Source organism: Vicugna pacos, chromosome 13 (assembly GCF_048564905.1).
Source record: "Vicugna pacos chromosome 13, VicPac4, whole genome shotgun sequence".
Classification (NCBI taxonomy): Eukaryota; Metazoa; Chordata; class Mammalia; order Artiodactyla; family Camelidae; genus Vicugna; species Vicugna pacos.
Window position 1 is genome coordinate 49,308,398 of NC_132999.1, and position 19,040 is coordinate 49,327,437.

General features: G+C 39.3%; 1 protein-coding gene across 1 annotated transcript in view; it reads right to left on the reverse strand.

Annotated features, from left to right (window-relative positions):
• CEP85 (centrosomal protein 85) overlaps positions 1-18,726 on the reverse strand; it is a 30,154-nt gene extending 11,428 nt beyond the window's left edge. Inside the window, exons 1-6 of the mRNA XM_006196811.4 lie at positions 18,588-18,726; positions 13,395-13,468; positions 10,435-10,587; positions 2,088-2,779; positions 1,147-1,280; positions 611-728 (exon numbers count right to left, since the gene is read on the reverse strand). Of these exons, the coding sequence (XP_006196873.1) occupies positions 611-728; positions 1,147-1,280; positions 2,088-2,779; positions 10,435-10,587; positions 13,395-13,449 (1,152 nt within the window). The 5' untranslated portion in view covers positions 13,450-13,468; positions 18,588-18,726. The remainder of the gene's footprint in view (positions 1-610; positions 729-1,146; positions 1,281-2,087; positions 2,780-10,434; positions 10,588-13,394; positions 13,469-18,587) is intronic.
• Between the last annotated feature and the right edge of the window lie 314 nt (positions 18,727-19,040).

Consider the following 19,040-nt stretch of genomic DNA (forward strand, 5'->3'; position numbering starts at 1 on the left):
TTTTCATCAGTATATTAGAGGACTGAACAAGATTTTTATCTAACACCTTTTCTCACTCTATCATTCTGATTCTACAAGATGGAACATTGTCTTAACAGGCCCACTAGGTGGCAAAGCCAACATAGTACTATAATCCACCTAATAACCATCACTCCAAAGCCCAAATAAGAATAAGCTTGGTCAATAAAGCAGGTTTCTTTTAGAGCCAGTGAGAATATGGTTTCTTTCAGTTGCTCCTAGATGTGGAAGAATAAAAGTGAGAACGGCTCTAAATCTCTTGTTACCTCTGCTTCTCCCTCCATTTGGCCAGGGCTGGTAGATTAAGACTTCTCAGAACATCACCCAACTCTAGGATTGTACTATGTACCCTGCTCTGCCTTTTCTCCCAAGTATGTCCTGACACCAAGGCACCTGGACATCCACCTGATTCTACTCTCAAGCCTTTTCTGCCCCCACAAGGCAGAATTATAATTAGGATGTTTACTCTTTGAGGGCAGGGACCCTTTACATTACTTGGTCCATTTTCTAACTCCTGGATACCCAACAGTACCCAACAGGGAAGATACTGACTTATGACAAACAGAATGCCATCCTGGCTGCCAAGGCTTACCTGCAGCCTCAGCAAGCAGACATCCCCAAAGGGGGCAGGGTGGCCCAAAAGAGCACTGTGGACTTGTAGTTCGCTCTCTCGCACTTTCTGCTCCAGCTGAGAGATATGTTTCCTCTGCCTGCGCAAGCCAGAACAGAATGAGGTCCAGGGTACTGAAACAAACCTACTTGCAATATGAGCCCCCACTTTCCTTAGAAAGGTACAATCCATACATAGTAAGCAAAGACCTTGGATTCTGGGCAGTGCTGTTTTGCTGAAGGAGGAAGAACAAATGAGAAAACTGACTGAAGGGAAATAAAGAAAGACTAGTTGTAAGAACCAGCTGCCTCCTTTAGGCACTCCCCACAGCCCCTGCAGAGATATGCAACTGGCCTAGCACAACAGTCAGATTCAGGACTAGGCTGCTTATCAATGCAGCTCTATCATGAGGCAAAGCTGGGGGCCTAAACAGAGGGGCTGTGCTGCTCTTGGGGAGAACTCATTAGTGGGAGCTGCGAGAAGAGAGGCTGGCACTATGACACGCCTTGCCCACTTACTTGTCAATAAGGAGTTCCTTTTCCTTCAGAAGATGTTCGTTACTGTTCAAGATGCTGATCCACTGTGCTGGCTCTAACGTGGGCAATGAAGGAGCAAAAGCAGCAGGATGGTGGCAGATGGCTCCATTCTGAAGCTGAAAGATGTGCAGGACCAGAGGGGCTTGATCTTGACCTACAGGCACCTGAAAACACCTGAGCAGTACCCAGCTGGGTCTGCAGTCAAGGCTTACTTTGGCTCAGCCTGAGAAAGCTCAGTGTTTATGAAATAATTTTAGCTCTGATGCATGACTGGAAAGAACCTGCCTGGAGTCTTCTGCCAACTGGACACTCCCTGCTCAGAAAGGCTCTAGTTTCTAAGAAAAGGTCAGTTATCTTTCATTATCTGTCAAGAGAAGCAAACCAAGGAGCTAAATGTCCTCACTAACCAGGAAAGGAGAATGTGTCCTGCTTCCTTCCTTCTCACTCATAAGCAGCACAAAGACTTTTTTTAAAAACACAAAAGTGGTAAAGTGGAAAGAACACGTGATCCAAAGATGGTTTTTGAACCCTAGAGCTCTCCCACTTAACCAGCTCTGTGACCCTGGACAGATTACTTATTCTAAGAACCTGGTAAATTCTATATTTACCTCATCAGAGTGTTACACAAGGATTAAATAAGACTCTGTATGTTAAAATACCTAGTCTAGTGACTTGACGTTAAGTATATACATACACAATCAGTGTTGGTGTCCTAATTTTCCTTTGTAACCCTCTACTTTGGAGAATTACCTCGTGTTTAATTAGACCACCAACAGATTTGATGGCATTCATAAGACTTCATTTTCTATCTATAAACGTCCTCCCTGACAAATGTTTTCTTTAGAGTCAAAACTTACAGGACAAAACTCATACAGTTCTAAGTTCAGAACAGAAGCTGCAAAGTCCAAGGAAAGGGCCTCTACCTGCATTTGTTCCATCTGTAAACGGATCAACTCCAGCTGCTGTCGACAAGTGCTGAGCTCACAAGATCGCTCTCGGGGATGCCAAGGGTCAGGATTCGGCTGCCACACCTGAGAGGGCAGAAGCTTGGAGAGCCCAGGAGCAGGCTGGAGTCCCAAAGGGAGAACCCCACTGCTGCTGGAGTGCGGTCCATTCCGCTCACACACTGCTCCACTGCCTGGTGCCTTCTTGGTCTCAGGCAACACTTTGTATAGCTCCTTATTTGTGTCAGTTCTTGGGTTGTGGAAGTAGACTTGGTAGTGGGGATCTGAATAAAGTGTCTCCATCATTGCTGACTGATTGAGGGTGGATTCCATATTGGGAATATCAAACTTCCTCACCTCTTCTTCTCTTTCATGGCCCACTGCTGGAAACCAGGACTGCTCAACTCCATTTTCTCCGGCAGCACCACAAAGATACATGAAATCTCTAGACAGGCCTGGAGAACGTTTCATTGCACCGAGGTCTCCATTTCTTGTCATCCCCACACTTTCAGCCAACCCTGACAAAGGAAGTTTGGAAGAAGAGGGTCCAGCAGAAGAATTTGGCTTGGCAGGAGAGGTCCCCAAAGTAGAAGGCATCACATGGGCTGTTGGAATGGTTACGTGGCTTTTGATGGGCTGGAAAGAAGGGCTGCTACTTGAGCTGCAAAAATCTGTGGAGAGAATAGTTTTCCATAAGTCAAAACTGAAGCAGCAAGTTTTCTTGAGTTTGGCTGTATGCCAGACATTCTCTGCCTGTCCTGAGACCAGGCAGAGAGGGCACTGTCATCACAAGTATCAGACAGAAAAACACGGCAGCCTAACTGGGAGACGTGTGTTCTAAGATCTCAAATGCCATTCACAAGGCAAACCAACAAAAGGCAATACCGGCTTCACTTTTAACCTACACTGTCCTTTGTATTTGAATAAAAAATCTTGCCAGTCAACAAAGCTAAAAACTGAACTTTAAAAAAAAAATCACTTACTTAAGGGAAATGGATTAGGTCCTACTCTTCTAAGAGCTGGGCAACTCTAAGCTATAATCCAGTCTAATAAAAATGTCCTTTCCAAGGGCTGCCAGAATCCTCTGTGACCACCAAAAGCTCCCCAGTGAAGGAGAGCAATGACTCTAAACTATCCGAAGAATAAGGCGAACTGGATGGTGCTGCTCTGTATCCAGGGCAGGGAGCACAGCATCTGAATCAGGATTCTGTTCTCTCTCCCACACACCAGATTTGACTGCTGGGATATGTGAAGTTATTCTTAGTAACTCTCAGGTTTCACTCTAGCACAGTGAGCAGTCTCAAGTGGGTAAACACTGAAATCCTCTATTTTTACATTTTGCCTTTTACTTTTCCTTTCGGTTGTATACAACTGTGGTTTTTTCACTTTTCCTTTAGACTGGATTTGTTTCCTTTAGCTCCTGCCTAGTCTTGGGAGACAACTCTCTGATTAGCCCACAGAAGGTTCACATTTCTACATATTTATAACTTTCAAAGTGCTACTCTAAAGAGGACAAGGTCACAGTATACCGTGGGGCAGTGGGCTGCAAGCAAACAACAAGACAGGAATATGAGGAAACATACCTGTTACTTTCAGCAGGCAGAAAACTGACTAAAGGGAACAAGGAATATAAATGTCTTCCTTTTTCAACTATCTCCAGTATTTTTTCCAAACCAAACACGTCTACCATGAAGAAGGGCAGACCTCAATTTGTTTCTTTTTTTATTTTTCACCAACTAACACATAACACTCGGCTAATGGGGACAGACACTAAACTTTCCCAGAACTATATGAGTATAATCAGTTATCTTCTCACATGGGTCTGTAAGCAGCTCTTTAAAAACATGGGCAAGCCAAATTATCCCTTATAATATATGCAGAGTATTTAATTTCCTCTACTCAGATGATCTTGGAGATATATAAAAGGCCATACTAAAAACAAACAACAAACAAAACCACTAGTGATTTTTTGATAACATGCATCAGCTTCTCAACACCAAGAAAGAAGGACATTTCAGAGTCAAAGAACATCATTTTTGATGTCCCAAAATGTAAGTATAGAACTAGCCAACAGAGTTGTTAAGATAGACTGATGGTAATGAAGACTTCTAAGACTATAAACTCCCTACTTGAAATCTTCCATAATGACACCATAATATTGGCTTTCACCAAGGGTCCACATTCCCGAAATATAATTATGGAACAGAGGACAGTAAGACTGTGGTATAGAAAGGCTACTGTGATGAATTTAGCAACACTTTCCATTCTCCAACCATAGCACCACTTTCTCAGGACTCAATAAATTCAGCTTTGATTCCATAATCCCCAAAGCAGTATTGCCAAAATCAAAGCCAGGAAGAAAGGTACCAACTGCCCAAGAGAACATGGTTTTTCTAATTTTCTACTGAGTGTGACTGGATGATAGAATAAAGTGAAGTCTTTGTCACTTTTCTATTGTGTTTATCTATTTATATTAAGAAAACTGCATCATTCTGACAAACTGCTATAAAATATCAAGTTACATTACACTTTAAGTCTGGTTTGTGTTTTAGAACATTCTGAAACAAAAGAGCAACACACATTTTCAAAAGGGCCATTATCTTTTACAATTTTCAAAGGCTTTCCGAATTTATTGTACAGGATATGTGATTTTTATCTAGAGAAGTTTACAGTTCCCAAAATCATTAGGTTTTTGGCACTTCAAGGATATATTTCTAAATCTCTCCTCTCCTCAACCACACGCCCTCCTCTCCAACCTCCACCCTCACTCCCAAAAGCAACTTATTCTTTCTAGCTACCCTCCTTTCTTTGTAAGGGATAGATTAAGCTATTGTGAATTGTGGTCACTTCTGCCTACATATTTTACTGGCTTATGGAAGTATGATAGTCTGAATTAAGCCAGTGACTGTTTCAGTCTTCAGCAAAAAGCCGAATGCCGTCTGAACTCTCCAGTACCCATCTCTATCTTCTCCCTTGAGAATACTAGCGAAGGATGGAATCGAAATCCTGTTCAATTTAAAGATGCAACTATGGACTATATTTTATACCAGTCATATGTGTTCTTATCTGCTGGGCTCCAAATAAACCAAGCTAGATTCATAAATAAGACTAAGACCATGGTATATAACAAACATAGCAGAAAAGACACCTTAGATTCTTTTTAAACAACTTACAGACCAATGGCTTTGGCCACTATGTCAAGGCTACAATTTAAAAAGAATGCTATGGAAATATTCTCCATAGGAATAAAAAGTACACAGAGTCACACACAATCTGTGCAACAATTTGACTGAATGAAATACAGCCAGTCAATTCAACAGGGGGAAAAATCCAGACCATTGTTTGATTTTAAAAAGGCCTATTATTTAGTCAAAATGAAAAAAGTCCCATGACTGCACATGTAGACACAAACTTAACAAGTCACAACTACATCGACAGTAACACTTTTGATTACACAAGTGATGGAAAGAACACTACAGTTCGGAGACCTGACTCTGGTTAGTTGTATGACATGAGGAAAGTTACTTAACCCCTTGGGGAATTTTTGTAACTCATCTGCAAAAAGGAACTAGATTAAGTGATTTTTAAAGTCTTAGCTACCTTGAAATCTAAGATTCAATTCTACTCAATATTTACTGAACATTGTGCCCATAAACACGCAGCTATTAAAGTATTAAAATTTAATGCCAGGTGTCTGAGTCAGTACTAGTAGTAGACACTGTTGCTTTGTTTTGTTCCTTTTCATTCTCCTTTTATTTTTTCCAAACATTTCTATTCTTTTTTTAAACAGCCTTCCTGAGATAAAATTCATATACCATACAATTTTTACCCACTCAAAATGTACAATTTAATGGTTTTTAGTATATTCACAGAGTTGTGTAACCATCAATACAATCAATTTTAGAACATTTTCATCATCTCCAAAAGAAACCATTTAACCCTTTAGTAGTCATGCTCTATATCCTCTAACTTCCCTAGTCTTAGGCAAACACCAAATCTACTTTCTGTCTCTATACAGATCAGCCTATTTTGGACATTTCATACAAGTGAAGTCATATAATATATATGTGTGGTCTTTTGTGCCTGGCTTTTTTTACTTAGCATAAAAATTTTTTAAGGTTTTATTTTTTTAGTTTTTTAAAAACATTTTTTATTGAGTTATAGTCATTTTACAATGTTGTGTCAAATTCCAGCATAGAGCACAATTTTTCAGTTATACATAAACATACATATATTCACTGCCACATTTTTTTTCAATGTGAGCTACCACAAGATCTTGTATATATTTCCCTGTGCTTTACAGTATAATCTTGTTTATCTATTCTACATTTTGAAATCCCAGTTTGTCCCTTCCCACCCCCCGCCCCCTTGGCAACCACAAGTTTGTATTCTATGTCTATGAGTCTGTTTCTGTTTTGTATTTATGTTCTTTTTTTTTCTTTTTTTAGATTCCACATATGAGCGATCTCATATGATATTCTTCTTTCTCTTTCTGGCTTACTTCACTTAGAATGACATTCTCCAGGAACATCCATGTTGCTGCAAATGGCGTTATGTTGTTGGTTTTTATGGCTGAATAGTATTCCATTGTATAAATACACCACATCTTCTTTATCCAGTCATCTGTCGATGGACATTTAGGCTGTTTCCATGTCTTGGCTATTGTAAATAGTGCTGCTATGAACACTGGGGTGCAGGTGTCTTTTTGAAGTAGGGTTCCTTCTGGATAGATGCCCAGGAGCAGGATTACTGGGTCATATGATAAGTCTATTCCTAGTATTTTGAGGAACCTCCGTACTGTTTTACACAGTGGTTGCACCAACCTGCATTCCCACCAGCAGTGTAGGAGGGTTCCCTTTTCTCCACAGCCTCTCCAGCATTTGTCGTTTGTGGACAGTCATTCTGACTGCTGTGAGGTGATTCCTCATTGTAGTTTTGATTTGCATTTCTCTGATAATTAGTGATATTGAACATTTTTTCACGTGCCTATTGATCATTTGTTTTGCTTCCTTGGAGAATTGCTTGTTTAGGTCTTCTGTCCATTTTTGGATTGGGTTGTTTATTTTTTTCTTATTAAGTCATACGAGCTGCTTATATATTCCAGAGATCAAGCCTTTGTTGGTTTCATTTGCAAAAATTTTCTCCCATTCTGTAGGTTGTCGTTTTGTTTTATTTATGGTTTCCTTTGCTGTGCAGAAGCTTGTAAGTTTAATTAGGTCCCATTTGTTTATCCTTGCTTTTATTTCTATTGCTTGAGTAGACTGTTCTAGGAGAACATTTTTGAGATGTATGTCAGATAATGTTTTGCCTATATTTTCTTCTGGGAGGTTTACTATATCTTGTCTTATGTTTAAGTCTTTGATCCATTTTGAGTTTGTTTTTGTGTATGGTATAAGGGAGTGTTCTAGCTTCACTGATTTACATGCTGCTGTCCAGTTTTCCCAACACCATTTGCTGAAAAGACTGTCTTTATTCCACTGTATATTCTTGCCTCCTTTGTCGAAGATTAGTTGACCAAAAGTTTGTGGGTTCATTTCTGGGCTCTTTATTCTGTTCCATTGGTCCATATGTCTGTTTTTATACCAATACCATGCTGTTTTGATTACTGTAGCTCTATAGTATTGTCTGAAGTCTGGGAGTTATTACTCCAGCCTCTTTCTTTTTCTTCAGTAATGCTTTGGCAATTCTAGCTCTTTTGTGATTCCATATAAATTTTATTTGTTCTAGTTCTGTGAAATATGTCCTGGGTAATTTGATAGAGATTGCATTAAATCAGTAGATTGCCTTGGGCAGTATGACCATTTTAACAATATTCATTCTTCCAATCCAGGAGCATGGGATATCTTTCATTTTTTTTAAAGTCTTCTTTAATTTCCTTAATCTGTGTTTTATAGTTTTCCATGTATAAGTCTTTCACCTCCTTGGTTAGATTTACTCCTAGGTATTTTATTACTTTGGGTGCTATTTTAAAGGGGATTGTTTCTTTACTTTCTTTTTCTGTTGATTCATCGTTAGTGTAAAGAAATGCAACTGATTTTTGAACATTAGTCTTGTAACCCGCTACCTTGCTGAATTCTTCAATTATTTCTAGTAGTTTTTGTGTGGACCTTGTAGGGTTTTCTAAATATAGTATCAAGTCATCTGCATATAGTGACACTTTTACCTCTTCTTTTCCAATTTGGATCCCTTTTATTTCTCTCTTGCCTGTTTGCTGTGGCTAGGACTTCCAAGACTATGTTGAATAGGAGTGGTGATAGTGGGCAGCCTTGTCTTGTCCCAGATTTTAGTGGGAAGCTTTTGAGTTTTTCACCGTTGAGTACCATGCTGGCTGTAGGTTTGTCACATATAGCTTTTATTATGTTGAGATATGTTCCCTCTATACCCACTTTGGTGACAGTTTTTAATCATAAATGGGTGTTGAATTTCCTCAAATGCTTTGTCTGCATCTATTGAGATGATCATGTGGTTTTTGTCCTTTCTCTTGTCGATGTGATGTATTACACTGATTGATTTGTGCTTGTTGAGCCACCCTTGTGTCCCTGGGATGAACCCCACTTGATCATGATGTATAATCTTTTTATGTGCTGTTGGATTCTATTTGCTAATATATTGGTAAGGTTTTTTGCATCTATATTCATAAGTGATATTGGTCTGTAATTCTCTTTTTTGGTGGAGTCTTTGCCTGGTTTTGGTATCAGGGTGATGGTGGCTTCACAGAATGAGTTTGGGAGTATTCTCTCCTTTTCAATCTTCTGGAAGAGTTTGAGAAGGACTGGTATGAGTTCTTCTTTGTATATCTGGTAGAATTTCCCAGTGAAGCTATCCAGTCCTGGACTTTTACTTGTAGGGAAGCATAAATGTTTTTAAAGCTCATCCATTTTGTGGGTGTATTAGTACTTCATTTCTTTTTATTGTTGAATAATAGTCTATCATATGGATATACCGCATTTTACTCCTCTATTTGTCAACTAATAGACACTGGGTTGTTTCCATTTTTTGGCTATTTTGAATAATGCTGCTATAAACATTCATGTACAAGTTTTTGTCTGGATGTATGTTTTCATCATTTTTTTACATATACCTAGAAGTAGATTTGTTGAGTCATAAGGCAACTCCATGTTTAACCTTTTAAGGAACTGCCAAACTGCTTTCCAAAGCTGCAACATTTTACATTCCCACCAGCAATGTATAAAGGTTCCAGTTTCTCTACATTCTCACCAACACTTATTATTATTTTTGATTATAGCCATCCGAGTGGGTACGACATCTGATAAAATACCAAGGTAACTAGTTTTGTAACTTTAATCAACTCATTTAATCACTTTGAAATTCAGCTTTCTCATCTACAGAATGTAAATAAAATATTTCATAGAGTTCTCAAAGGTATTAATAAAAAATGTAGAAAAAATTTAGTACAGTATCCATCATAAAGTATTTGATAAAGAGTAATTATTATCAATAAGTTTTCTGTTCCTTAGGAATCCACCATCTAAATGAAAAAAAAAAAACAAACTCTTGTAAAGTACTCCCTGACAGTTATTACTTAATTCAAGTGCAAAAACAAGTGGCAGAAAAAAAACAAAGATATAAGATTGCAAAAAGGAAGATCAGTAATGGGAGGAATGGATGGGAAAAGTCTTGTCAGACACTTCACTAAATCATGAAAAATAAGATCAGCATAGCTGGCAGGGGCAAGAAGAGATGGAAACCACACAAAGGAAGGAGCTCAGGTTAAAAAAAAAAGTTCTGTGCTTTCATAGCATAGTTAAGACCTGGTGACAGTAAGAAATATATCTGAATGGGTGGATGGGATAGGGCCAGATCACAGAACTGAGGCCTCTGACTTTCATTTTCCAAGTAATAGAAACAATCGAGGATTTGCAGGAAAAGGAAACTATGGAATCAGGCTTTAACAAAGATTAATCTGGCAGGAGAGGGAAAGACTTAAGGCCAAGAAACCTATTAGAAAGTTGTTTCAGATAAGACAAACAGGAAAAGTTGAGAGGAAGGGAACAGCTGTGAGAAGCACAAGGTAAGAAGAATCGAGCAAACTCCTTGACTGAATGGACTTACTTATATGAATATTCTGGGGTTTTTTTATTTTGCTTTTTGAGGGGAGGTGATTTGATTGATTGATTTATTGATTATTTTATTTAATAGAGGGACTGGTGATAGAACCCAGGTCCTTGTGCATGCTAAGCATGCAATCTACCAATGAACTATACCTTCCCTCCTTATATGAATATTCTGGAAATAACAGTATACTTGGAACACAATTTGAAAATGACAACACATATTGGTAATCATATCATTAGTCCAAACTTACCCTCCGCAATGTCTGAGCACGATGTGCCAATGGCTGTGTCCCCACTGTCAGCTACACTTGAACAGCGGCTGAAGCGGCTCCGAAAGGCCTCCGAGATAACCGGGGTCTGCCATTCAGTCCCCATGGAACTGCCCTTCTGAATCACACTGGAACCTGAAATGTGGAGTTTCCTACCTTTAGTGTGAACCAGCTCATGTAACTCGACAAGACTGTTCATAAAAATTCACTCAAACCTGTGAGAGAATAGTGGTACCCCACTCCTTTCTTTCTTTCTGTGCCTATTTCAGCTACTCTGAATTGGTTAATTTTTTTAAAAAATGTTACTTCATTATTTAAAAATTTAACAGAGGTTCTGGGGAGTGAACCCAGGACCTTGTGCATACAAGGCATGCGCTCTACCATTGAGCTATAGCCATTCTCCGAATTAGTTAATTTTAAATGGAAATAGCACAAGAGGTAAGAATATTCAAAGACAAAAATAAGACCTACCAAGAATCCAGGGGTACTAGGACAGTAATAGTTGATAGCAACTTCATTCTTTGAAATCTAGAAGCCACAGCACTTTACATGATCTCATTTACATACTTACTAAAAAGAATTATTACCCCTATTTTACAGAGAAAAGAGGTGAGATTTGAACCCAGGTTGTTCTGATTCCAATACCCATATTCTTTGCTCTTACAGGGTTTCTCAACAGGTGCTTGTGGCATTCTGGGCATGATGATTCTTCAGTGTATAGTCTATATGCTACTGGATGGCTTAGCATTCCTTATCCCCAACCACTAATGCCAATAAAACCCACTACATCACACCATCACTGTGAAAGCTGAAAATACCCCGTATGTTTCCAAATGCTCCACAGGGTAATAGGTATTCCAGTTCCCTCTTGAAAACCATTATCTGACTGAATCACGGTACTCTCATGGGCAGGGTGAATCCAGATCAAGGTGAGTCTTATAAGTCAATCTGAAGAATTTTAGGGGGCAATGCAAAGAAACTACTAAAATTTCTGAGCAGGTAAAATGAAACAAGACTGAGAAAAGATTTATTTGACTTTATTAGTTTGCTGTTTTAGGGCTAGTAGACAGGAAGTGTTCAATAAATACTTGATTTACTAACATACTAGCAAAGACTTAAATTCAAATTATTTTTTTAAAATCATTATAGTTTTTCTAAACTTTACCTGATGATCCATATAAACAAACAAACAGGTAATGGCAGTTACATATCCATTTAAAGTATCAGAGTTTGAGTTGAGATTAGGAACTATGGTTCTGTAGACTCCATGATCTAGTGGGAATCAAGTGATATTTGAACACTTCAACTTATTCCCTCCCTTCTTCCGAATTTAGTGCTTCTCCCATCTTTTGAACCTACTTTCTTCTATTTCTGCTCCTTTCTTTGGCTACCCTTTCTTCTTCTTCCTACTGAAGACAACCTCACTTTCCCTTAAAAGTCCTTTTATTCTTTGGGTGTCAGTGGACTGCCTTATTTCAAAGAATCTTTACACATGCAGTAATCTGTAACAATCTTTAAAAGGAAACTAGCCAAAAATGAGACCTTCTTATCAGCATAGGACTAGCCAGTATTGCTATACTAAATTAGTAGAATTCTATCCAGAAGCAAAGAAATTTGACCTCTTGGTGAGTCTATATGGCATTATCTCTTTAGTCAGTGTACAATCTGTCAGGTCTTTTGAAATAGTGAAAATCGATTGAGGGCCTCTACTACCATGTTCCTGGCCTCCACTGGAAACCACTCCCTGTTTCTACTACTAATCTTCCATTCTTCACCACTACCACTTTTCTATCTACCCACTCCAAACATCAATTCTAAAAGAGATACATAGTAAAATAAAAATATGTTTTGGTATAGTTATAGAGACTTGTGATAATTTCAAAATTCAAGTTTGAAAGCTGAAATTTTTTTGTGTTATGTCACATGTCCTATTAGCAGCATCCTCATCATATATTAAGACCATTATTAATCTAATGAGAGACTATTGAAAACAAAGCCATCAGAAAAGCAGTGAGTTTGTTAGGAACTGCTACATTCCAAAAACTTGCATTACACACATAATTATCATAAGAAATTGGACAATTCAGCCCTAGACAGTGCGTGGCACATAGCAGATGTTCAATAAATATTTGCTGAACGAATCTTGAATTTATTCAACAAACGCTTGTCAAAGTGCTTACTATATGCAAGGTAATGTGCCAAGGAGAACATAACAAATATCTACTAAATGTCTACTATGAGGCACGGTGGGATTTTGAAGTTAAATAAAACAGACCTTCAGTTCAATAAAATGTACCCTTTCTTCATAAATACCCCAGAATTCAAGTTATTTTTCTAAAATGCTACTTCCTATCTGAATATACCATATGTACTTATATTGTCTATTGAGTGTATGTATGCATGTATATGTTTTTCTCTCTATATATAATATATACACACACTTTTAATATATCAACTTAGGATATCTACTGAGCTTTCAAAATCCTGTAAATCCATTCTAGAAATAAATTACTGAGTCTCTAGTGACAATACAAGTCAGACTGCTGGCATCCAAGAAGAATTCCAATCTTTGTGGGCTAGCAGATGACTGACCCACCCACAGGACTTACAAAGACAACACAGAACACAGTAATTTATGCTGTGTTTTTCTGATTTCAAATAGAACTATGTCCCAAAGTCATTTTGTTCCAATCCTTTATGTGTCCTCCCCTCCCAAGCAATCACGTGGTCTTTGTTGGAAGCCATGTAAGACCAGAGATAAATAGTTGTTTTCTTGGAAAGAACTATTTTTCCATTCAATGTAGTCCCATGTCATTTTTGTTCTTTTAGTATCAGCATTTCAGTGAATGCCTGTTTGCTCAGTATTTCTCTTACATGACATTTCTGTTATAAAATAAATGAGCAAAGGTCAGAATTTAACCTGGAAAACTTTGACTACTCACCTGGTGAGGTGGCATGAGAGATCCTTTCACTTGGGTATTTCTCCTGCATGGCCATTAACAGTTATTTGAGCCAGCTGTAGAATGAAGGAACCAGTTAGATCTTTCCACTATTTTTTAATTCCCTGTAACTTGTTCCCATTCAACTGAAACTCTCAAAAACACAGAGTATTCAAGTGTTATTCCACATGTTTTACTCCTAAGAATTTTTAAGGCAAAGCAACTCAATACTCCATCCCACTTCTCTTCCTAAAGCAAGAAGAGAAAACCTAGAACCAAAGAGATTCCCAATACTGATCCCATAGGGTCCTAGAATCCCTCCAACTGTTGCAAAAATTAAAAATAGTGTTACTTTTAATTAATAAATAATGCCATGGATCTTCTTACCCAGGGAAACAGGATGAAAGGGTGGGATGGAAATAGAACTAAATAACCAAACCAAGAGTGAAATATTACAGCTTCAACTACAAATAACATAAAATGAATTCCCCAATTCCTCCAGTGATGAAAGCTAGCCATATGATGCACAAAGATGAACAGAATTCTTGGTCATAAGCAGAATCCCAATCCTCAGATAGGAACATGAGGTTTTCTTCTCATTTCCCCATTCCTTAAAACATTTATATTTACTCTAATGGTAGATTCTGAGAATTCAGAAGTCTGATTACTATCTGTGTAAACAAAACCTTTAATTGTAATCAATAATAGCAAATAATAATAATATCTTATATATGCACAGCACTTTGAAAGGAAGTACATAGAAGTGGTTCAGAGTATTGACTCTTGATCAGACAGTTTGGGTTTGAAGACTTAATTTATTAGCTGTGTAACCTTGGGCAAATTAAATTTCTTAATATCTCTGTGCCTCAGTTCCTTCATATAAAAACAAGGATAAAGATAGGACCTAATTCATTCTAATTCATTTAGAATTAACTTACAACAGTGTCTGACACATATTAAGTGCTTAATTAATAGTTTTATTATACTTGGCAGTTTATATGAATTAAAAAGTGACAAAGTATGGTCCCTGGAAGATAAAGTATGAATTTAGCAACTTTGTATTTTTATTTTTAATTTGTTTTGGGGGGAGGTAATTAGGTTTTTATTTATTTATTTATGTGGAGGTACTGAGGATTGAACCCAGGACCATGTGCATGCTAGGCACACACTCTACCCCTGAGCTATACCCTCTCCTAGAAACTTTGAATTGATAAGAGCCCCAGAAGTTTGGAACAAACCCTATCCACAGAATACAACTCTTCGAGGTGAAATTTAACTCTGGAAAAGAAAAAAAAAGCTATATAGCACTATTTCTCTAATGTGCTTTACTGACCTCTACGGTTTTCTCTTAGTAACAACAACCCAAACCCTCATTGCATCTACAACAGAAATTGTATCATCCCCTAAAATCCCAGATCTCCACATACTGGGTAAGAGAAGCTTTGTTCAGTTAAAACAACAACAACAACAACAACAACAACAACAACAACAACAACAAAAAACGCTTCTATTTATGGCTAGTATCAGTTGATGTTGTAATGGTAACACAGGATTACCTACCTACTAGTGATATCAAATAGTCAATATCAAAACACTTTTTTTCACCCCTTTCTTTAAAAAAAAAAACAAAATGGAAGGTCTACTGATTCTGAGACCTTACCAAATTCAGAGAAGCTGAAAATAGAATGACAAAAGAACTCTCAGTTAAACATGGAGTTACCCTATGACTCAGGAATTCCACTCCTAGGTATATATTCAAGAGAAATAAAAACATATGTCAACACAAAATCTTGTACATGAATGTATATAGCAGTATTATTTATAGTAACCAAAAAGTAGAAAGAACTTAAATGTCCATTAGCTGATGGATAAATAAAATGTGGTATAAATGCACAACGGAGTATTATTAGGCAACAAAAAGGAATGAAATACTGATACATGCTACAACATGGAAGAACAATGAAAATATTAGGCCAAGTGAAAGAAGCCAAACACAAAAGGCTATATGTTGTATGATTCCATTTATATGAAATGTCCAGAATTGGCAAATCCATACAGACAGTAGATTAGTGGTTGCTAGGGACTAAGAGGAGTGTGGGGAGGGGGGATATGGGGAGTGACTGCTAATGGTATGGGGTTTCTTGCCAGGGTAATCAAAATTTTCTGAGATTACATAGTGATGATGGTTGCCAAGCTTTTGAATATACTAAAACTTCTGAGTTGTATACATGTAAAATTGAATTTTACGGTAATGACTTATATCTCAATTAAAAAAAAAAACTCCCACAAGGAGAAAAACTACAGAATAAATAACTCTGAATTTCTTCCTACAATTTTCAGAAGTAGATGGGCTACTGGTGGAAATTTTTAGGACCATTTGAAGGAGACAGACTTTGTGAGATAAAAGTGAGAGAAATGAATGTATAAGAGGAAACACAAATAGCCAGTTATACAGCCAAAAAGGTAAGAACGAACGGAGGCAGAAAGAAAAAAAAAAGCACCCAACATTGATAGTTTCTATTTTCAAAGCCCTTTAAATTACAGAACTATTCATTCATTCAACAAATTTAACATGTATTCAGCACAAGCATACATCTTTTTACTGCATTTTTTACAACTTGAAGATTTGTGGCAACCCTGCATCAAGCAAGTCTATGGGTGCCATTTTTTCCAACATCATTTGCTCACTTCATGTCTGTGTCACATTTTGGTAATTCTCAAAATATTACAAACTTTTTAAAAATCATTCTTAAATACGTTACGGTGATCTGTGATCAGTGATCTTTGATATTACCATTGTAACTATAGATGTGGTGGAAATAGCAACAGGACTAGAATTAGAAGCGGAGTCTGAAGATGTGACTGAATTGCTGCGAACTCATGATAAAGCTAACAGATGAGGAGTTGCTTCTTGTGGATAAACACAGAAAGTGGTTCCTAGTGAAGATGTTGTCAAGACTGCTGAAATGCCAACAAAGGACTTAGAATATTACATAAACTTAATTGGTAAAGCAGCAGCAGGGTTTGAGGATAGATTCCAATTTTGAAAGAAGTTTCACTGTGGGGAAAATACTATCAAACAGCACTTCATGTTACAGAAAAATCATTCATGAAAGGAAGAGGCAACTGATGCAGCAAACTTAACTGCTATCTTATTTTAAGAAATTGCCACAGCCACCCCAATCTTCAGTCATCAGCAGGATCCCCATTAGCAAAAAGATTGGAGGTGCAGATGATGGTTAGCATGTTTTAGCAATATTTTTTATTTAAGGCACATACATTTTAAAAAGACAGAATGCTATTGTATACTTAATAGATTACAGTATAGTGTAAACAAGACTTCAATAAGCATGGGGAAACCAAAAAATTGTGTGGCTCACTTTTTGCAATATTTAATTTATTGCGGTGGTCTGGAACCCTACCTGCAATATCTCCGAGGTATGCCTGTCCTCACGACCCATCAAGCACTGAGCTAAAGACTCTACAGTATCTTATGTCTACAGTCTTATGTCTAATGCTTACATCAAACCTATGAGATAGTTACTAGTATTACTCTCATTTTATGGATGACAAAATAAAGGATTAGAGGTGAAGGCTGTACAGTTAGGAAGAAGTTTCAAAGTCAGGACTGTGCTCTAATATTATAGTATAGTCAGTATTCTGTCTGTGTATGACAGAATAAATAAAGGAAGTTACTAAGGTGCCACAAGTTGTAGTTTCTGCCTCAGACATAGCCAGAGCTGCAAGCTCCAAAGCAGTTAGGAGCAGGGGCAGCTCATATAATTTCTTTACTTTGCCCTTGGTCACCACCCAGGCTCTATTTGCCAAGTTGCTACCCAAGAATTAAATTTTGACTGTTATATTTCTCCCCTTGAAGAATTATAATCTTAGTGTGGAACACACCTGGCAGTTGTAGAGAGAACCACATCAAGATAGGAGAGGATTTGAAGGGATACACAGACAGCTGACACAGACACATTAAGAATCTCACACTATCACATTATTTTCATCGCATTGATCATTTATTAAACCAGACCTAAAGAAAAAGAAGCCAAATCCTTGCCAAGATGTTGCCTTTACAAAGAACAAGCCTGAGACACACACCACCGCCAGATCACTATAAAACAGACAGGGCCCAAGGGCAAGTAATGAGGCATGGTTATCTTAATCGTCCTTGTAACACTCCTTCCTCCCTAGCACACAGTACTCAATTCCTTAAGTAAAATTTACTGAGTGCCTACTATCTGCCTGGCTCTGCGCCACGTGGTGGAAACAGACTGGTGTAAAAGACAAACAGGGTTCTCATCCTCCCGGTTTATTGTGCTGTTAAGTTTAGTGCTGTAATACCCTCTATTACATAAATAAGCTTTAACACACTAAACTTTCCGTTCATCCAAAGAACCAGCTCCTCTTTGTCTATAGCAGGGTACCCTAATCTCAGTACTCCTGACACTGGAGGTCGGATAAGTCTTTGATGCGGGACTGTCCTGTACACTGTGGGCTGTTTAGGAGCACCCCTAACTTCTGCCCACCTGATGCCAGGAACAATCTCTGAGTTGTGAGAATCAAAAATGTCTCCAGACCCTGTCAAATATCCCGTGGAAAGCAAAAGCGCGCCGGCCCAGAAACTCCAGCCTAGAGCCTTCACGAGTGTTCTCTGTCCCCCAACCTTGGTTCTCTATTCATTCTCCAAATTTCGGCTCAAACTTCACTTCCACGGGGAGGGCTCCCCGCCCCCTCAGACTCCGTCGTTCTGTTCTGCGCTCCCTGTACTCGTCCACCCGGCGCTACTGAGTGCTGGCCGAGCAATCACCCGCCGGACATCTACTCCTCTCCCGGGACTGTGCGCTCCCGGAGGGTGAGGAACTCGCCTCCTGCCGCGCCCCCGGGGACCGGCACATGGCCCGTCTTTTAGCGGTCCTGCAACTGCGGTGGAGTGACGGCGAGAGAGCAAGCCGAAGAGGGCAGGGAGGCGACCGAGCCCTGGAGGGTGTGTGGGGTGTGGAGGGCATTATTCTAGAAAGCCGGGGCAGTCAGAGACCCAAGGGGAACCGCTCAGTCGCTCTGCGCATGCGCTTCTCTCTCCCGCGGCTCCCCCACCCTCCCCACGGAGGTAGGTCTAGCGCGCCTCAGGCTCCGCTGGAGGAGACAGGGTCTGTCAGTCCGACGGGGGCCCCCGAAGGGAGGAGGACTTACGTGAGCCTGAAAGCGAGAGGCGAAATCCCTCACTCAGGGACACCAACTACGGCCAGGTACGTCAGCCGCGGGCGGCGGTTCGCTCCCTTGGCTCGCCTAACGGCCGTTACACACCCGCCAGGCCGCGCGCCTCAGAGCGCGCACCGCCGCGGCCCCGCCCCTTTCAGCCCGCTTTCGACCAATCAGGAGTCGGGCCGCGCCGGTGTCCCGCCCCTGCACGCTGCCCTGGGCGCGGAGACAGGACGGATCTCTCTGCGCATGACGCCGTCGCCTCTCTCGGCGGTCTTCTCTGCCCTTTGGCGGGTCTCGTCTCTGGGCGGAGCCCTGCTCCCCAGGGCCTGGAGTGGCTTGCTTGGGCCTTTGGAGATGGAGAAGCTAGTAGCCAGAGCAAATGATTCGGGGATCCCACTCAACCTGCCCATTCTCTCATTTCCCACCACTTATCAGTACTCC